At 42.6% G+C, this 17347-nt stretch overlaps 1 protein-coding gene across 1 annotated transcript in view; it reads left to right on the forward strand.

Annotated features, from left to right (window-relative positions):
- ptprdb (protein tyrosine phosphatase receptor type Db) overlaps nucleotides 1-17347 on the forward strand; it is a 91180-nt gene that overhangs the window by 53803 nt on the left and 20030 nt on the right. Inside the window, 21 exon segments of the mRNA XM_054604031.1 lie at nucleotides 73-182; nucleotides 1297-1494; nucleotides 1731-1856; nucleotides 1981-2128; nucleotides 2262-2407; nucleotides 2635-2779; nucleotides 3747-4049; nucleotides 5138-5331; nucleotides 6228-6254; nucleotides 6944-7061; nucleotides 7391-7978; nucleotides 8381-8475; nucleotides 8970-9226; nucleotides 10827-10920; nucleotides 11545-11769; nucleotides 11863-12023; nucleotides 13573-13584; nucleotides 14249-14361; nucleotides 14482-14523; nucleotides 15047-15144; nucleotides 16924-17047. Coding sequence (XP_054460006.1) covers nucleotides 73-182; nucleotides 1297-1494; nucleotides 1731-1856; nucleotides 1981-2128; nucleotides 2262-2407; nucleotides 2635-2779; nucleotides 3747-4049; nucleotides 5138-5331; nucleotides 6228-6254; nucleotides 6944-7061; nucleotides 7391-7978; nucleotides 8381-8475; nucleotides 8970-9226; nucleotides 10827-10920; nucleotides 11545-11769; nucleotides 11863-12023; nucleotides 13573-13584; nucleotides 14249-14361; nucleotides 14482-14523; nucleotides 15047-15144; nucleotides 16924-17047 — 3324 coding nt within the window.

A 17347-nucleotide genomic window follows, 5' to 3' on the forward strand; every position in this document is an offset into this window, starting at 1 on the left:
GTGACGATATAAATCTGAGTCCATCAAACGATTTCTTTATGATAAACTCTCCTCTCTCTCTCTCTCTCTCAGCCCTGCCGAAGGCCCCTGGTAACCCTGTGGTGACGGAGAGAACTGCAACGAGCATCACACTCACCTGGGATTCTGGCAACCCTGAGCCAGTCTCCTACTATATCATACAGGTGTGTAACACAGAACACACAGAAGCGCTTGTGCACACGGGGGTCTTTTTTGAGACACAGAACTTAAGATGGCTAAAGCTGCACTACATTTTCATATAAACATAAACTGATAGTAATAAGGTCACCAAATTGTTCAAATGAAATCTGGAGTCTGGAGCACTCTGTCTCTTAGGAGTTAATGAATCAAAGTGTTAGGAATGAAAGATGAACCGCTGCATTGAAGCAGTGACTGAATACTCCATTCAGCCACATTACATAGATGCGGTATCTCACATTTCATTCTGTATGTTTTGACAGAGAACTTAGTTAGTTAATAAGAGCATCATGGTGTTCGTAGTTTATTGGTGTCACACTATATATGCGGGCCATTTCATGTTCCACCAAATTGGTGCCTTTTCCTTCCCCATGAATAGGCATGAAAAGTATCTGTATGATACATTATATTAAGTGTCCTGCACTTGAAGAGACATCATGTAAAACCCTGATTAAAAAACTACATAGAAATCTGGGACAATACACAAGTCACATGATCAACCGGAAGTAGCTTAATCTGAGTCTCCTGAAGGCTAAGGGAAGACCAAAAGCAAGTTTTCTCACCCAATGTTCTTTATTTTTGATTACGTAGTGACAGAGAATGTCATTCTAAATTTACAGTCCTGTTTTCTAAATTATTTCTCAGACGTTCTTTTTTTTTTTTATATATATAATATTTTTGGTAAACCACTTGATTTCCACTTGTTCTCATGCAATTCGCATTGATGTCATCTGGCATTATGTATTATACTAATGCTATGCTAAAATTTCAGTCATGTTACTTACATGAACAATCTTCCATTTAAAAAAATGAAATAAAAAAAAGAAATGTCGCAAATAAATGAATTGGCTGAAAATTGAGCAATACACATTTTGAATAGGAATACATGTGTGTTTTAAGTTACCTTTGTGAAATGTTTAATTTAGAAAAGTTACAACATGCAAATGACACCTATATTGCAGTATGGCATATATATATATATATATATATATATAGAGAGAGAGAGAGAGAGAGAGAGAGAGAGGTGAGAGTCCTCTGTACAAGGTTGTCTAATGCCTCTTCCTCTCTTGCTTCCTCCAGCACCGGGCCAAGGGGTCAGAGGACCCCTACAAGGAGATCGACGGCATCGCCACAACGCGCTACAGCGTGGGCGGCCTCAGCCCGTACTCCCACTACGACTTTCGGGTGGCGGCCGTCAACACCATTGGCCAGGGCCCCTCCAGCGAGGTGGTGGAGGCTCGCACAGCCGAGCAGGCCCCCTCGTCACCTCCTCGACAGGTCAGGGTTTGATCGGACAAAGCAAATTCACAAGATCAATCAAATGTGACATTCAAAGATTCAACCTTGGTCCTGTATGTAAAACTTACAAACAGTACAGTATGATTCACTGTGTCATTTTTTTAACAAACAAGTCTTAAGTTGCTTTTAGTTCTCCATAAAACTAACCCAACTTGCTCCAGCACATTTTATCCCACAGCAGCTCATCTAAAGTTCCTCCTGTTTTCGCCCTGCAGGTCAGAGGTCGTATGCTGAGCACCACAACAGCGATCATCCACTGGGATGAACCAGAGGAACCTAACGGACAGGTGGTGGGCTACAGAGTCTACTACACCTCAGACAACATGCTGCCAGTCAACCAGGTGCGTACCTGTTCAGTATAAAAACACAGATGACCAGTGACTTGTGTCGTCCGCGTTGGTCAAACTCTGAAGTGTCCATCTTTGTTTCTGCTTGCATTCATGCGTTGTGATGTGTGTTGTGCAGTGGGAGAAGCAGATGGTGCGCAGCGCCAACTTCATCACCATCCAGGGTTTGACTCCAAACAAGACGTATTACATCAGAGTGCTGGCCTTCACCTCTGTAGGAGACGGACCCCTGTCCCAGGACCTGCAGATCATAGCCAAGACTGGAGGTAAGAGGGGGGAGTATAAAAGAGATAAACCATGATATACTGAAAATGTATACACTTTATCATCAGCAAGAATAAAGCAAAGAAAGTATCTTAACTTGGTTTGTACTAATCCTGTTTTTCCCCAACTGTGTAGTTCCATCCCAACCTTCAGAATTTAAGGGCGAGGCCAAGTCTGAGACCAGTATCCTGTTGTCCTGGGTTGCCCCACCACAGGGTGGCCCCGACAACCAGATCACGGGATATGAACTGGTCTACCGACGAGCTGACGACACAGAGGAGGTAAAATAAGAGGGAGACAGAATGGTAGCTGGACTGATAAATTCATGGACGGTTGGATGGATGATAACAGATTAAAAGACTGTTTTATTGAATAGATGGAACAGTTGCCAAACAGAAGATCAATTGATGTTAATATTAAAAAAGTTTCAACGCCCTAGGGAAAAAGACAAGAAAAACACATTTTCTCACCACCCGCGTATTCCACCGTTTCTTTCATTTCCTTTCAGAAGAAAGTGAGCTTTGAGCCCACCACCTCCTACCTGTTGAAGAACCTGAAGCCTTTCTCCACCTACACCTTCCAGCTTGCTGCCAGGAGCAAGCATGGAATCGGGGCGTACACCAACGAGGTGGCCATCGACACACCACAGACGCGTAGGTCCCACAACGAATACTGCTGTGTGTGTGTGTGTGTGTGTGTGTGTGTGTGTGTTAGAGAGAGAGAGAGAGAGAAAAAGAGAGAGAGAGAGTGGATTTAATTTTGACAATGCAAAAATGAGAACTTACCCAAAAATGGAACCACAAATACACGTAACACCAGATCTGATCATCATTTGTATGTTACAAAAAGTACTTAATAAGACATTTGGCAGTTACTTTTTTTTTTGCATTGTCAAAAAAAAAAGGTCCCCCCAGTGAATCCAGACCTTGGCCGACCTCAGATTTGATATTTCAACAAATGTATCATTAATTAAATAGTTACCAGAACTGAATCCCAAATGCGGTACTCCAGCAAAATATAGTACCGGACAGCAAAAGAAACCAAAACTAAATTGTTGGCTGCCAATCTGAGGTCTGTAAGAGAATCAGTGAAAACAAAGGTAAGAATCCTGAGAAGCTAGATAGAGATGAGAACTGCTACATGGATCACAGAGGCTTGGGTAGGCTGTGAGGACAAGTAAGTTATGGGCAGGTATGTTTGTGTGTTAAAGCTCTAGTCAACGTTCTCGTGTCGCATCTCTTTCTTTAAGTCATCCACCCGTTTCCATCGATCAGACATTTCGACCGAACAGAAGCCAACCCCCATCGTTCAGTATCTTTGTTCAGTCATCCTGCTTTGTAGCCACAGGGTCATTTTTTTCATAAGAGCTTTCTGTTCTCCAGTGTTTTGTTTTCATTTTATGTTTCTTTGTCTTTTTTGTTCTCTGTCTCTCGTCTGCTCAATTTCATCCTCCCATTCCTTCACGGCAAACCTCACCTCTTCCACCCATCGATAACAACTTTACACACACACACACACACACAAACACACACACACACACACACACACACACGACCAAATAACATTTACCCAAACAAAACCCACCCACCCTACTGTGCTTCCTCGAAACTGGCCGATCAGTTCCTTCAGCGCCTCCCCAGGACATCACGTGCACCAGTCCCAGCTCTACCAGCATCCTGGTAAGTTGGGCCCCGCCCCCCCTGGAGTTTCAGAACGGCATCATCACCGGATATACCATCCAGTACTCCACTACAGAGGGTACCAAAATATCTAAAAGTGTTGACGGAATTCCTCCGGAGAGTTCTCCGTATCTCCTGGAAAACCTGGAGAAATGGACTGAGTATGGCATAACGGTACGGGCCCAGACGGAGGCTGGGGATGGACCGGAGAGCTTACAGCTGCTCATCCACACCGAGGAAGATGGTATGTTCCCAAACAAACCCTCCCCCCCTGCCTGTGTTAGGATGGTCCGCCCCGCTAACAATGGCTCCCTCACTAACATAGCACTAATGAGCTCAAAGCACCCTTCACTAACAGCGAGTTTCTTCATCTGGCCAGTAGAGGCAATTTGGCAATCTAAATGGATGATGCATTCAGGAACCAGTCCACCATTCCCTTTTTGAAAACCTCTCCTTGCTTCCTTCATAACCGCCAGAAACCTCCTACATCCGGAAATCTTCTCCTGCTGCTCCCTCACCTCTGCTTTCTCTTGTCAACAACAACCCTTTTTTCACCGGCAGCTGTTTTTATCCTCTTTTTTTCTTTTTTCTGCACTTTTCCCCTTTCTTATCAAATCCCCCATTTTTTGGGATAAGGGGTGGTTGGGATTTCCCACCTTTTTTCTCCACTAACGATTCCAAAACCAATCCCTTTGGCTGTAGCTGTACCTTGGCCTTTCTACACCTTGGCTTTTCTCACATGCCCTTCAAACTCCTCTCCAATTCTTTGAATATCTTTAATCTAACTTTATTCAATGCATTTTACTGTGTCTTGAGTCATTTGGAATATTTCAGCAATATTTTTGATACTCATGCTCAGTGTTATACTCTTAATGTCTGCATTTTTTCTGGTTTGGAGACAGTCCAGATTTTTTCAGAATCTATATAAAGAGAAGTGTAGTTCTTGGCAGCACCAGAGATGTTTTTCTTGATAACAGTATTTTCTCTTTGACTGCCTGCCACTGTTTATCCGCCCATGGCAACAAATCCTTTTCTATCTGCCATTCTTATCTTTCTCTACATTTGCTTCTTATCCTCCACTGCTTTTTTCCTCCATGTTTTTCCTCAAGCACTCTCATTTTTTTTTTACTATTTTGACTTTTTTACCAGACATCAGAGCAGTTTTAGACTTTTTGGAGGGTTGTATTTTTTAATTTTTTCAGCCTTTGGGTATTTTTTTTTTATCTGCCCATGAATCCAATATATTTTTGATTAGAAAAAAGTGAAGGCCTTTAGAGGTTTGAGTGCCCATCAATTGTGACCCTTGACCTCTATCCCAAAATGCATTTTTAGTTCCAAGTGGTCCTCCGCGAGGGGTGGAGGCAGAGACTGTGAACGCCTCGGCCGTTAGGGTGAAATGGCGCGCACCAGCGCCCGAGCGGCAGCACGGTCAGGTCCGAGGCTACCAAGTCCACTATGTGAGGATGAACTACGGAGAACCTCAGGGTCAGCCGTTCATCAAGGACATCCTCATGGAGGACTCTCAGGTAATATGAACATTTCTCCTCCAACACCTCATGATCAAACAGTCTGTTTCAGGAGCTGCTTTATGACAATTCACATATTTTTACTATACAGTAATATTCATTGCAAATTTGCAATTTAACCTATTAAGTTAGTAGTTTAATTAAAGACTTAAAGAAATGATGATCTCCCTAGACACCTGGGTTTGCCTGAATATATTTTATAGATGAGAAATATGTGGCCATCTAGGTATTACTCTAGATATATATATATATATATATATTTTTATTTTTTTTTTTTTTTTTTTTTTTTTTTTTCTGCACAAATACCAGTGCAGCAATCTGTCCAAGCTCAATGAAATAAATAGGTGTGACAAATGATGCCAAATACATTGAGCATAAACCTTCCTAAGGTTGTTTAAAACGAACATTTTGACATTTAAGGAAATCTGCTTATTTGCCTTCTTGCAGAGAGTTAGATGAGAAAATCAATAGCCAGGAGACGGTCGGCTAAGCTTAGTGTAATGACTCGGAAGAAAGGGGGAAATGGTTTTCCCCACCAGCACCTCTAAAGCTCACTAATTAACACGCTATATCTCCTTTGTTCGATCAAACCATTTTTACAGTCTTTTTACTTTGTATTTAACACACAGACATGTGAGTGGTATCTATTTTCTCATCTAGTTATTGGCAAGAAAGCAAAGTGCATTTCAGGCTTGATTCTTTTAATTTTCAGCCTTATTGGATCTCTGTCAAGGATAAAAAATGGATCAAAGTCTATTTATATCTGCCAATTGCTGCCCATAGTTTCAAGCAGTAAAAGATGGTGCATTCGACTTCAGTGTCTTTTAAATCCTATACCAAATGATAACAATTGTGTTCTTCTCCTTATTTTCTCTTTTCTTGATGCTGCTTTTCAGTGGGAATATGGTGACTCAGCTGAATATGTGAGTAAACCCTTCTTTAAGCCTATAATTTAATAGTGAAAACAACAAAGCACAGAGAGTAGATGAGTCATATTTATGAGATTGTAGTTTTAAAATCTGTTCTGACCTGACTGTGGGCTTGAATCCCTGCAGGAATTTCCCTTTTTCATTTCTGCATTGTGTGTTCTCCAGGATTTTTTTAATAAACCACCCTAGAAAAAAAAACCACACACAGATAACTGATGATGTGAGTCACTCGTGGGTATTGCCAAAATACCATTATTTATGCTTCTCACTGGCCAAGAAATGAAGACAATATTGTGTTTAGTGTTTAGATGGAGACCGATCTAAATTAGTTTTGAGTGTCTACGTGGTTAAAGGACGTTTTGTGTTGCTAGTGAACCCTGTTCCGAGCTCCCCCAGGGATAATTTGATATAGTTGTTTTGAGTTTTGTCGAGATGATATCCAGTCTACAGCATCTAAGTTATAAAAGAAGGGAAAATAACTTCCTGGCATGAGGAAAGCATTGTTGGCGTAGAAAAGGGCTGAATAACCATCAGGTACAGGCACAGCATTGTACCTTTTTTAACCAGTTTGACCCAGACAGATTCTTTTTTATTATTATTAAATAGAAGCTATGCTCCATGTCCTGAGGGCACAAAGAAATAGTTTCCTTTTGACGCTGACAATGCTTTTTATTTTTCTCCAGGAGGTGGTTCTCGGGGACCTGAAGGCAGACACTGCCTACTCTGTATCAGTGGGGGCTTACACCGCCAAGGGCGATGGTGCTCGCAGCAAACCTGTTACCGTCTGCAGCGCCCTGCCACGTAAGTGTGTCAGCGCAGACTCTTCCGCAAACACACTCACACACACACACACACACACACACACACACACACACACACACACACACACACACACACACAGTAATGATCTTTGAGCCTAAAGCGTCGCTAATGATCATTAGAGGCCATTAAATCGTTGAATTGCTTTACGTCTCACTCTGTCACACCTTGATATGCCCAAAAAGAAACCAGCCGCTTGGTGCCTTATTAATCATATTTTGCAGTTTTGCTCCAGGTAACGAGTAATGCGCTTTGCAATTATTCCCTAATTATCTTTTCACCATTCTCTCTCCTGTTTTCCTCCATTCTAGTGCCCCAGAAGCCCAAACTGACTGTGAGCGCCACCGTTTCAGGCACGGCCCTGCTTCAGTGGTACCCGCCGCCCAACCCGCCCACCCCGCTCCTGGGGTACCGCCTCACCTTCGGACGTGTCGACGTCCTCCCCTTCACGGTGGTGGAGTTCCCAACCAAGGAGAACCGCTACACCGCCCAGGACGTCCACAAGGGAGCCAACTACGTGTTCAGGCTCTCCTCCCGTAACAAGATGGGCTACGGCGAGGAGGCCGTCAAGGAGCTGACCACTCCGGAGGACTCCCCATGTGGATACCCAGAAAATATTATCTTGGAGGAGGCGTCTGCCGACTCAATCAGACTGGGGTGGAAATCAGTCCCGCTGATTGAGCAAAACGGGAAAATTACCAAGTACTCGGTTCTGTACAAAGACATAAACAGTCGAGGGAACGCCTCGGAAGTCGTGGTGCCCACTCCAGGGGCCAGTGTTTTGTTGGAGGGCCTGAGTGCCGATACAGTGTACGAAGTCAGGTTGAGCGCGTTCACAGCTGTCGGCCCCGGGCCGTTCAGCCCCAGTGTCCAGTTTAGGACTCAGCGGCTAGACCAAGGTAGGATTCACCTTCTAACAACCCATCTCCATTGCTCCGGATGCAACACGCGCTTCCTAACAGCATACACAAGTCCCACTTACACACACACACACACACACACACACACTCAGACACACACAACATCTGGTGACAACATCCTAAGTGTCCTTTTTCGTTGTCTTGTCACTGTAGTCTTAGACCCAACGTCCTTTTCCCAAAGCAAGGTAAGAGTCTTGGGTCATGGGCGAGTATCGCTGTCCAGTCACGTTCACTGTGTGTTGATCAGAGCAGGTAGCTAGCTTGAGACTGGAACTAGAGAGTGATACACAGGTAAGGCCATTACTTTTGGTTCAGTAGAGAGATCAAACGAGACTGGAACAGTGTTCATTTCTTTTCTTTTTCTTTTTTTGTACCTTTTAGTTTTTGCCACCAACTTCAGAGTAAAAGCTGCCATGAAGAACTCTGTTCTGCTGTCCTGGGAGATCCGAGACAAGAACCCCTCCCAGCCGTTCACCGTGAGTAGAATAACATTTTATCATATTTAAATGTAAAAAAAAAACTGAAATAAAATATTCCAGGTCTCTAAAGGTGTAAAAACAAATAAAGACGAGGTGCAAATAAGGGATGGGGAAAAAAAGGGGAGAGTGAAATGATCTGCTCTGCAATAACTCACTCTGAAGATTCGACATAATGTGTATTATTATTTTCAAGCATTTGTTTCCTATTTTTCTCTGTGTTAGGATTTTTTTACATAAAAGTCAACACTTCCTGTTTGATGATTGATTAGGTCTTGCAGGAACATACTGTAATGTATATGCTGGAAGGCTTTTAGTGTAAAATAGTTAGAGCTGTTTAGGCAAACAGGCAAAAACATGAAGACTTTGCACTAAAGTATAATAATATATACCAACAATGTCAGTGTAAATCAAGGCATTTGGAACTATTTGATAATGTTTTACCCTTTGTTGTTTATTCACTTCTCACACTATGTGGCCCATCCCGTGTCCAGATCCTGTATGGAAAGGGCCAGTCCGTGGAGGTGGATGGGAAGCAGACTCAGAAGCTGATCACTGGTTTGGAGTCGGACACGCAGTACTCCTTTCTGCTCACCAACCGGGCCAACAGCGCCGGGGGTCTGCAGCACCGCGTCACCGCCACCACCGCCCCCGACATCCTGAAGACCAAACCCATGGTGGTGGGGAAGACCAACGCAGACGGCATGGTGACTGTGCAGCTACCGACTGTGCAGACCACAGCCAAAGTCAGGTAGTGATGATGAGTGAAGAGGGAAGAATCAGGGTTATAGAGTATCTTTGATAGTAACCTTCGCAGAATTTGCTCCAATTTCACATCCTCCTCCTCCTGCTGTGTTTCATTTATTGGTCCATCGGGAGGGATTTCTCTTGAGTTGGCAGCAAAGCAAGTGTGAGAACTCCCACAACAGGCCAAATGGAAGCACAAAGCCGATAATCTCATCTGCCTTTTTTTATATCCAATAACAAATAAAGACAGCAAGCACAACATAAATCAGTCGTCTGCCGCTCGCGTGTCCTCACAGCCAAAGTGTTTTGGGGGTCCTTAGAGTCCTGAACAGGATTTTGCTCTTTCAGTATCTGCAAGAGTCTGTCCCATTTTAAGGGCCACTATCAAATATACAGCAGTAGCACAAACTGCAATGAGCTGGATATTGAAAATAATAAAACACACCACAAGCGATTTTTTAAATGTGATTAGCTTTTAGAGATTTTCACATTGATCAACTTATCTCTCTCCTCTCTAAATATAGAATTGCCAGATTGCAGCACACATTTTGTTATCGTGCGCGCTATTTCATCTTTAGAGCTATAACAAATTCTCATTTTCTCACATTTGGCATAGAGAAGCTACACTGTATTGTTCTGCAAAGCACCCTACGTGCACAAGTGCAAGCACGGAGCGCTGGGTGAGTCATCAATTGAGAACACATGGATGGTTTTGGTGTCTGTGCCCTGCGATCGCTTGGCGGGTGCTCATGGTCGGTCTCCTCCAGTGGTATTATTGTTTTTGTCTCACACGTGGCTTCAGACAGGACCCTCTGTTCCAAAAACAACCACACTGTTCGGATTTAGTGTTCCGTGTCACAGCTGCTGCTGCTGCTGCAATATACCGTATTAATGATACAATACTGCGTAGTTCTTATGAGCAGAACGAGAAATAGTTTGACATTTAAGGAAATGTCCTTTCTCACTCTCCTGCTGAGAGTTAGATGATGAGATCAACACCACATGTTCCGTAAATATAAGGCCTAAATAAGATAAGCCTTCACATAAACCTTCATTGATCCCCGAAGGAAAAACTCAGATAGCAATGATACAGATAAATAGAGAAGTAAAATAAATAAATAATAAGATGTTTATACAACTAAAAAAAGAGAAGAAGAAAAAGAAAAAATAAGTTAAAAAAATTGAAAACTTTGGATGCAAGGTAAAGTAAATATGAATCTACCACCAACAGCTGCTTAGCTTAGCTCAGTGAAATGCACAAGCACCTCTTAAGCTCAATTAAAGCAACTGAACTAAACTGACTCTGCAAAAGAGATGTAACTTGTATGTTAGTGAGACGGTTGTGTTACCCTCCGACAGAGCCAGGCTAGCTGTTTACCACTTTATGCTAAGCTAAGCTAAGTGTGTGCTGGCTGAAGCATCATATTTATCATACCGACATGAGTGGTATTTGTCTTTTTATCCAATGACGCTCAAAAAAGAAAATGTCAAATATTCCTTAAAATATCATTGGTGTTTCTCCAGGGACGGATATTTTTTTGTTTTCAAATTCCTACCTATAATGTATTTCCTTAAGCCTTAACCCAGTGCATGCTGTGTTTCAGGGGTTACTATGTGGTGGTGCTGCCACTGAAGAAGCAGAGAGGAGGAAAGTTCCAGAATCCCTGGGAGGAGCCCGACCAGATGAACCTGGATGAGGTGAGGCCTTATGGCCATAATAAAGAGCTTTTTATACAAGTTAGAGATACTTATGTTGAGGGGCAATTTTCATTGATGTTGTTGGCCAGATATGGACTGGCCACTAATGTTAATCTTTTTTTTTATGTCTAAATAAATTGTCTGTGTAATTTTCTTTGCAAACGCAAACCGCCCCATGAGGGACAATTCAAGTATTTTGAATTTAAATTTCAAGTCACACAAACGTAGAGTGCTGAGCCTACTGGCAGGTTTCTGTTGTCAGACTGTTTGTGTCTCATTATGCGAAGGTAGAAGACCTGGCTGTCCGTTGCCTGTTCAATCCAAACAATGCTTTCACCTAACATTTCCCATCTAATTCCACGTCCTGCCTTTTTTCTAAAGACTTCATCACCTCATTACGCTGTTCTGAAAGCGCATCCATGTGTGTGAGATTAGTTTCAATAGAGATATTAATGGTGCCCACTGACTCAATGGATAAACGCGGTAGCAATTCAGTTGATGATGAAGACATTCATGCTTAGGTGATAATTCTCTACACAGCCCCATTGTTCCTTCACTGATGAGGTTTTTCTTTTGTGTGAGGTCAAATTGCCAAAACTGTTAATCCCTGTCCTTCCTTTTTAGCTCCTGAAAGAGATCAACAGGACCAGTGTCAGTCGCGCCCTCCGCATCCGCAGACAGGCCGGCCAATCAGATCCGAGGGCCTACGTCACCGCTCACTTCAAGACCCTCCCCCTGGAGTTCACGCTTGGCGACGGACGTAACTACGGCGACTTCCGCAACCGTCCGCTGCAGAACGGACAGGAGTATGTTTTCTTTGTGCTTGCGCTGTTGGACCTCTCTGAGAACGTGAGTAAAAAAAAGAAACACAAACACACCCTCGCAGTTCGTATCATATCAGTTTTGACTAAATGCATTAAAATAAACTGTATCTTGCTCCAGACCATGTACGCCACAAGCCCTTATTCTGATCCCGTGACCTCATCGGATGTGGATCCTCAGCCGATCGTCGACGAGGAAGAGGGTCTGCTGTGGGTGGTGGGGCCAGTGCTGGCTGTCATCTTCATCGTCTGCATCGTCATCGCCATTCTCCTGTTCAAGAGGTAAGGAAGACATGATGGAGCCAGGAAGACAAAAAAAACGGTTTAATAAAGAGTTGGGATTGGTGAGAGGAGAAGCAAGCAAATCAAAAAGAGACAGGGAGAAGGATTAAGAGTTTTGATAAATACGAGAAAAATAAACTAATTACAAAAGCAGCTTATGTCTTTACAGACGAGCAACAGATACTCTCCAGGGATTAATTGACTTTCATTTCCAATGTGGCTTGTTGCTTCAAAATATTTTTGGGGCATCTGTTATTATATCAGTATATTTCTGTTCTCTCACAAGCAGCAGTTCTCAAATGGCCTTTGACGGAGCAAAGCTATAAAATAAATAATGTGAGCTATCTCTCTACATTTCCCATAATGCTTTGGTATATGCAAACAGGAAGTAAAATGTTTCCATGGAGTCAGTTTGGTTGGTAAGCCATGGGCTACTGAGCCCTTTTTGCCTTTATTTGTTGTTGTATGCCGAAATAGCTAATAGCAGTTCCTGTTTGCAATATATGATACCATGTGTTTGCAGACTACTTGAAAAACAAACTGAAAAAACTTACAAACGGGATGATTCCGGTCAAGTCCTCCTAAGGACCAGTCTTTGTTTACAATGATTTATAGGCTGATTTATGGATTTTTTTCACGATGGAGTCTGAGTTAAATTATATTCTCGGAAGAGTGTAAGTCACAATGAATTTAACAAACGTGTCATGTCGGCGTGATCAGACTTGACTACGTTATGAGTCTGAGAAGGAGTATGAACTTTGACCCGTCAGTCAGTGAATAAAGCCTCTCACCTCACGCAGTATCCTTCCCTCACGTGACCTGAACCTCAGAACCGAGCTGAGCCCAGCTGGTTCATTATGTGGCTCCATTATTTATGCAACATACAGGTGTAACATTATGGTATATTTATTGCTATATGCCAAAGGCCTATGCAGGCGACACAATTAAGCTCACAAGTTCTCACAGAAACCTAACTGTGTGTTCTCTGTAATCTGCTTTTAAAAATCTACATACGGGGAGTAAAGCTGGCCGACATAACAGATAGTGCAAGATACCATTATCACTCATTAGCATTATTCATGAAAATCGTCCTTCTGCTGGCTAGAGCTTTGTTAATGCACTAATGCAAATGTAATATATTACTGTGACTGATGCGGCATTGCAGAATTACTAACCTTGATGGTAATAATCTAAAGTTCATGAGCCCCGGAGTGTAAACGGTGTTGAACCACAGCCATTAATGTCTCCCTTTGCTCCATAGTTCCATGTTATTATATAGTAGATGTGGCAGTAAGAAGCTGTGCTAAGACATAATGTGTGTGCAGAATCATTTAGCTTTACATTCCCTGTTTATCTCTGTCTATAGGAGGTGCTTGTCAATTTATCTATCATTGTAAAAGGAAAGATATTTATTTCAGTGAGAGGGGTAGAACTATGAGTTCAACGTTGCTTTAGTCCCTGGTGTTTAATATTCTTTTTACGACTCAACACTAATGTTATTCATCCTTGTCTGTCCTTTCATCTGCTCTTCTCCCCTCTCTGGATCCAGCAAACCTGACAGGTAAACAAACACCACCTATTACCATTTCCTCTGTCCTGCAGGGTATTTTCCTTGCAAAGCCTTTGCAAATGATGCTTTGGATAATAGCTCCCAGTAGAGTCAGGATTAACTTGATTCTTTTTTTTTTTTGGGATGATTGTATAGTAAGCTGCAGTGCACTGGGTAAAGACATAAGGCATAATAGCATGCAGAGTAAGGAACCATGACAACTGCACTGCATGAGTTTACATATATGATTTTTACAAAAAAAAAAGTGGAAAAGGAATGTAGCTTATATTTCCTGGGAAAAAAGCTGACTTTAACCTCAATCCCAGACAATGTGCCGGCCATTTACATATAAAAGCTGCAACACTAAACCAGCAGTCAACCAAAGCTCTGGTAGAATATAAAACAGATATTTCCCGAGAATTACAGCTATCCTTGTAAATGTCCGAGGAGCGATTTTATGCAGCTTTTCTCCGAAATGTATAGCATTCACATCACTCTGGTCAATTTATTTGAACACAAATCCTCCCTCCCCAAAAATTAGGTTCTGCGTAAGATTACAAATCCCACATTTTCCCAGATTCAGCTGTATTTTTTTTTTTTTTTCATTCAGTAAAAAGGTTTCAGTTCATCAGGGTTGAGATGCATGTAAACACTGCGTGTTGATCTGTGATTCCAGGAAAAGGGCCGAGGCTGAGGGCAGGAAGGGCAGTTTCCCCTGCAGCAAAGCCATGTCGTCCCATCATCCCACTGATCCAGTGGAGCTACGCCGGATCAACTTCCAGACCCCAGGTGAACTAGACACACTGTAATGAATGCGTGGTCACATATACCACGTGCAGTTTTATGTGTGATTCTTGAAGCATTGGTTGTGTTTATAAGATTAACTGTGGTGTTGTTTCCCCTTTTCAGCCTACCGTGTATCAGTGTACCGCGGTTATCGACGTTTGTCAAGTTAGTTGGTCTTAGTCCGCACATGGATCTGCTCTCCTTTCTTCTGTCATTGTTTTCCTTCTTACAACACACATTTTCTTGCTGTTTTTCTTTCTCTGCCTTTTCCCATTTTCATTGCTAACTAACCTACCTAACTATCCCATCTAGGATGAAGCTGCTTGAATTGACAACATTTCATCAAATCGCCTCTGGAATACTTCTTCAAAACAAAGAAAAAATCATGCTAAATTTTTAACCAACTATGTCATAGTCTTTTTTTGTCTTCACCAGCAGTGTGCATATACTCCGAGGACATGTTATCGTGCCTCAGTAACTTTCAGAACACGCACATTGTTCTCTGCCAAGAGAGAAAATGGTCACTTAACAAAAATAAAACCCCATTTGCTTCCTGCGCTGACTTTGGACAGAACACTAAACAACACCACCTCTGAGAATCCGCATTCTTAACATTTTCCTCCCCCCAAAAAAATAACATTGTAAATGTATCCAAATGGCTTCTTTCTTCTATTTCTGTCCCCGGCAGGCATGGCAAGTCACCCGCCCGTCCCCATCTCTGAGCTAACAGATCACATCGAGCGCCTCAAGGCGAACGACAATCTCAAGTTCTCTCAAGAGTACGAGGTAGGAATGCTGATTATCTGTCCCTGAAAGTCTTTAAACTTGGGAAATTCATCTGGTTTTGATGCAGTCGCACACATATTTATCGTCGACTCGTCATGTTTTGTTTTTTTTAAACTCAGTTTCAATTACAGTAGCGCGGTAGATTGAGCCTCACATAGTCTCGGAGTTGCATTTTGATTCTTCATAGAACGAAACAAGATAAAGCACACTCTCCTCTCTCAGCTATCTTGTCGTTATCTATACAAATACAAGGGGGAAATTGAAATTGCAAGCTCAAAGAGAGTTTGCTTACAGCCAGATGGTTATCAAGCCCCATATTTTCTACGCTTTGGCGGAGAGAGAGGAGCAACGGCGATAGAAATAAAGAGTCAGCGTCAGAGAGAAGACTCGTCCAAGAGATACAGGAAGCAAGTGTTCTCTTGAAAAAAAGAAGAAAAAAAAGAGAATTTTTGATAAGTTTCCTTCAACTTGCAGCATAATTAGTTTGGAACAAAAAAAGCTTGTACTTAGTGATAACAAAGTGTCTGAACTCGGTGTGCTGAACTGTGGCACTGAATAAGAAAGAAAATCAGTAGAAATAATTCCCAACATGCTGCCTGTGTAGGAAATAGCGCAAGCATTACAATGAGATCCACAGAGAGCCATTAAAGGGGTAAAAATGTTTTTCTTTTCCTCCCAAAGCAAAAAAAATCAGTTTAGGCCGACGTCCCCTGGGTGAAGAAGCAGACATAAGGCTCTAATTGGCTAGCACAAGAGAGAGATGAATTGTGTGTGACAGAGATACATATATAGAGGAAGACAAGGGCACATTATGCAAAGAGTAGAAAAACAGAGCGAGGACGTTTCAGGGAGAAAAGCGTTGGAAGAGCGGATAAAGGAGGCTGGAAAGAGACAGTGAGGGAGAAGCTGTGTGTAATTGTGGTGTCAGTTTGGAACCACTCTGTTGAGCCCCGCATTCTCTCTGCATGACTGTGCGCTTTGTTCGGTGCCGAAACCCTTAACGACGAGGGAACGAGAGAGATGGATGGAGGAGGGATTGAGGGAGAGAGAGAGAGAGCGAGAGGCCAGAAATGATTGCGGCGTAATAATCAGACACACATGATGTTGGGGCAGCGTGCTGGGGAACGCGAGCTCCAACACACATATGCACGCACGTACTCAAACCAGGACCACTCCGGCCCATTTTTTCCCCCCGACCAGACCATAATTATGTGTCGTAAAATATTCACAATTGCTAAATTGCTCTGGCTCTCTCCTCTTCGTCCCTCTCCATTGACAGCCCCCATAATGACCTCATGTCTGCCTCTCCCAGCTAAAGGCGATGGTTACACTGTAATTACCCTCTAGGAACTTAATGTGTTGGTCTAACACAATCATCCTTTCTCTCCCAGAGGAATTTATCGTGCTTTTATCCACTGTCTCTGGTAGCTAGTTTTACATTTTTTTGGTGCATGTCGAAAGCGGAAAGTCCCTACATTGCTGTTGTTTCTTGAAACGGGATATCGTATTTGCAGACTTTCCCGTCCAAGTTCAATAATACCTTTATAATTTTCAATTTGTCCTTGGTTTCTAATGGAGTGGTTGGGCTCCAGATACACTGGGCCAATGCCATGTTCTTCATTTTGAGGCCGATTTTAAGGAATAACAACATCCTTCCCAGCACTTTATTATAAGTGGTAATGCTTACTGTATAGCGTTTACATGATATTATGGGATAATAACTATCTGTTGGTGTATTCTCTCTTCTTCTTCTTTGACCTTGTCTTTTGTGTCTTGCAGTCCATCGACCCCGGTCAGCAGTTCACTTGGGAGAACTCCAACTTGGAGGTCAACAAACCAAAGAACCGCTATGCTAACGTCATTGCCTATGATCACTCCAGGGTCATACTCTCCAGCATTGAGGGTAAGAGACGCTGCCAGTGTGTGTGTGTGTGTGTGTGTGTGTGTGTGTGTGTGTGTGTGTGTGTGTGTGTGTGTGTGTGTGTGTGTGTGTGTGTGTGTGTGTGTGTGTGTGTGTGTATACCCTCTTGTACTTCTATCTTTGTGAGGACATCAGTGTGGGGACATTTTTTTAGGAAGTGACGGCATTTTGGTCACTTTTTTTAAGGGCTGTTTGAGGTTTATGACTTGGTTACAGGGTAAATGTTAGGCTAAGGGTTTTGGATTTAGTTGTGATGGTTAAAGGTGCAATGTGTCATACCAA

This window comes from Anoplopoma fimbria, chromosome 9 (genome assembly GCF_027596085.1).
Source record: "Anoplopoma fimbria isolate UVic2021 breed Golden Eagle Sablefish chromosome 9, Afim_UVic_2022, whole genome shotgun sequence".
NCBI lineage: Eukaryota > Metazoa > Chordata > Actinopteri > Perciformes > Anoplopomatidae > Anoplopoma > Anoplopoma fimbria.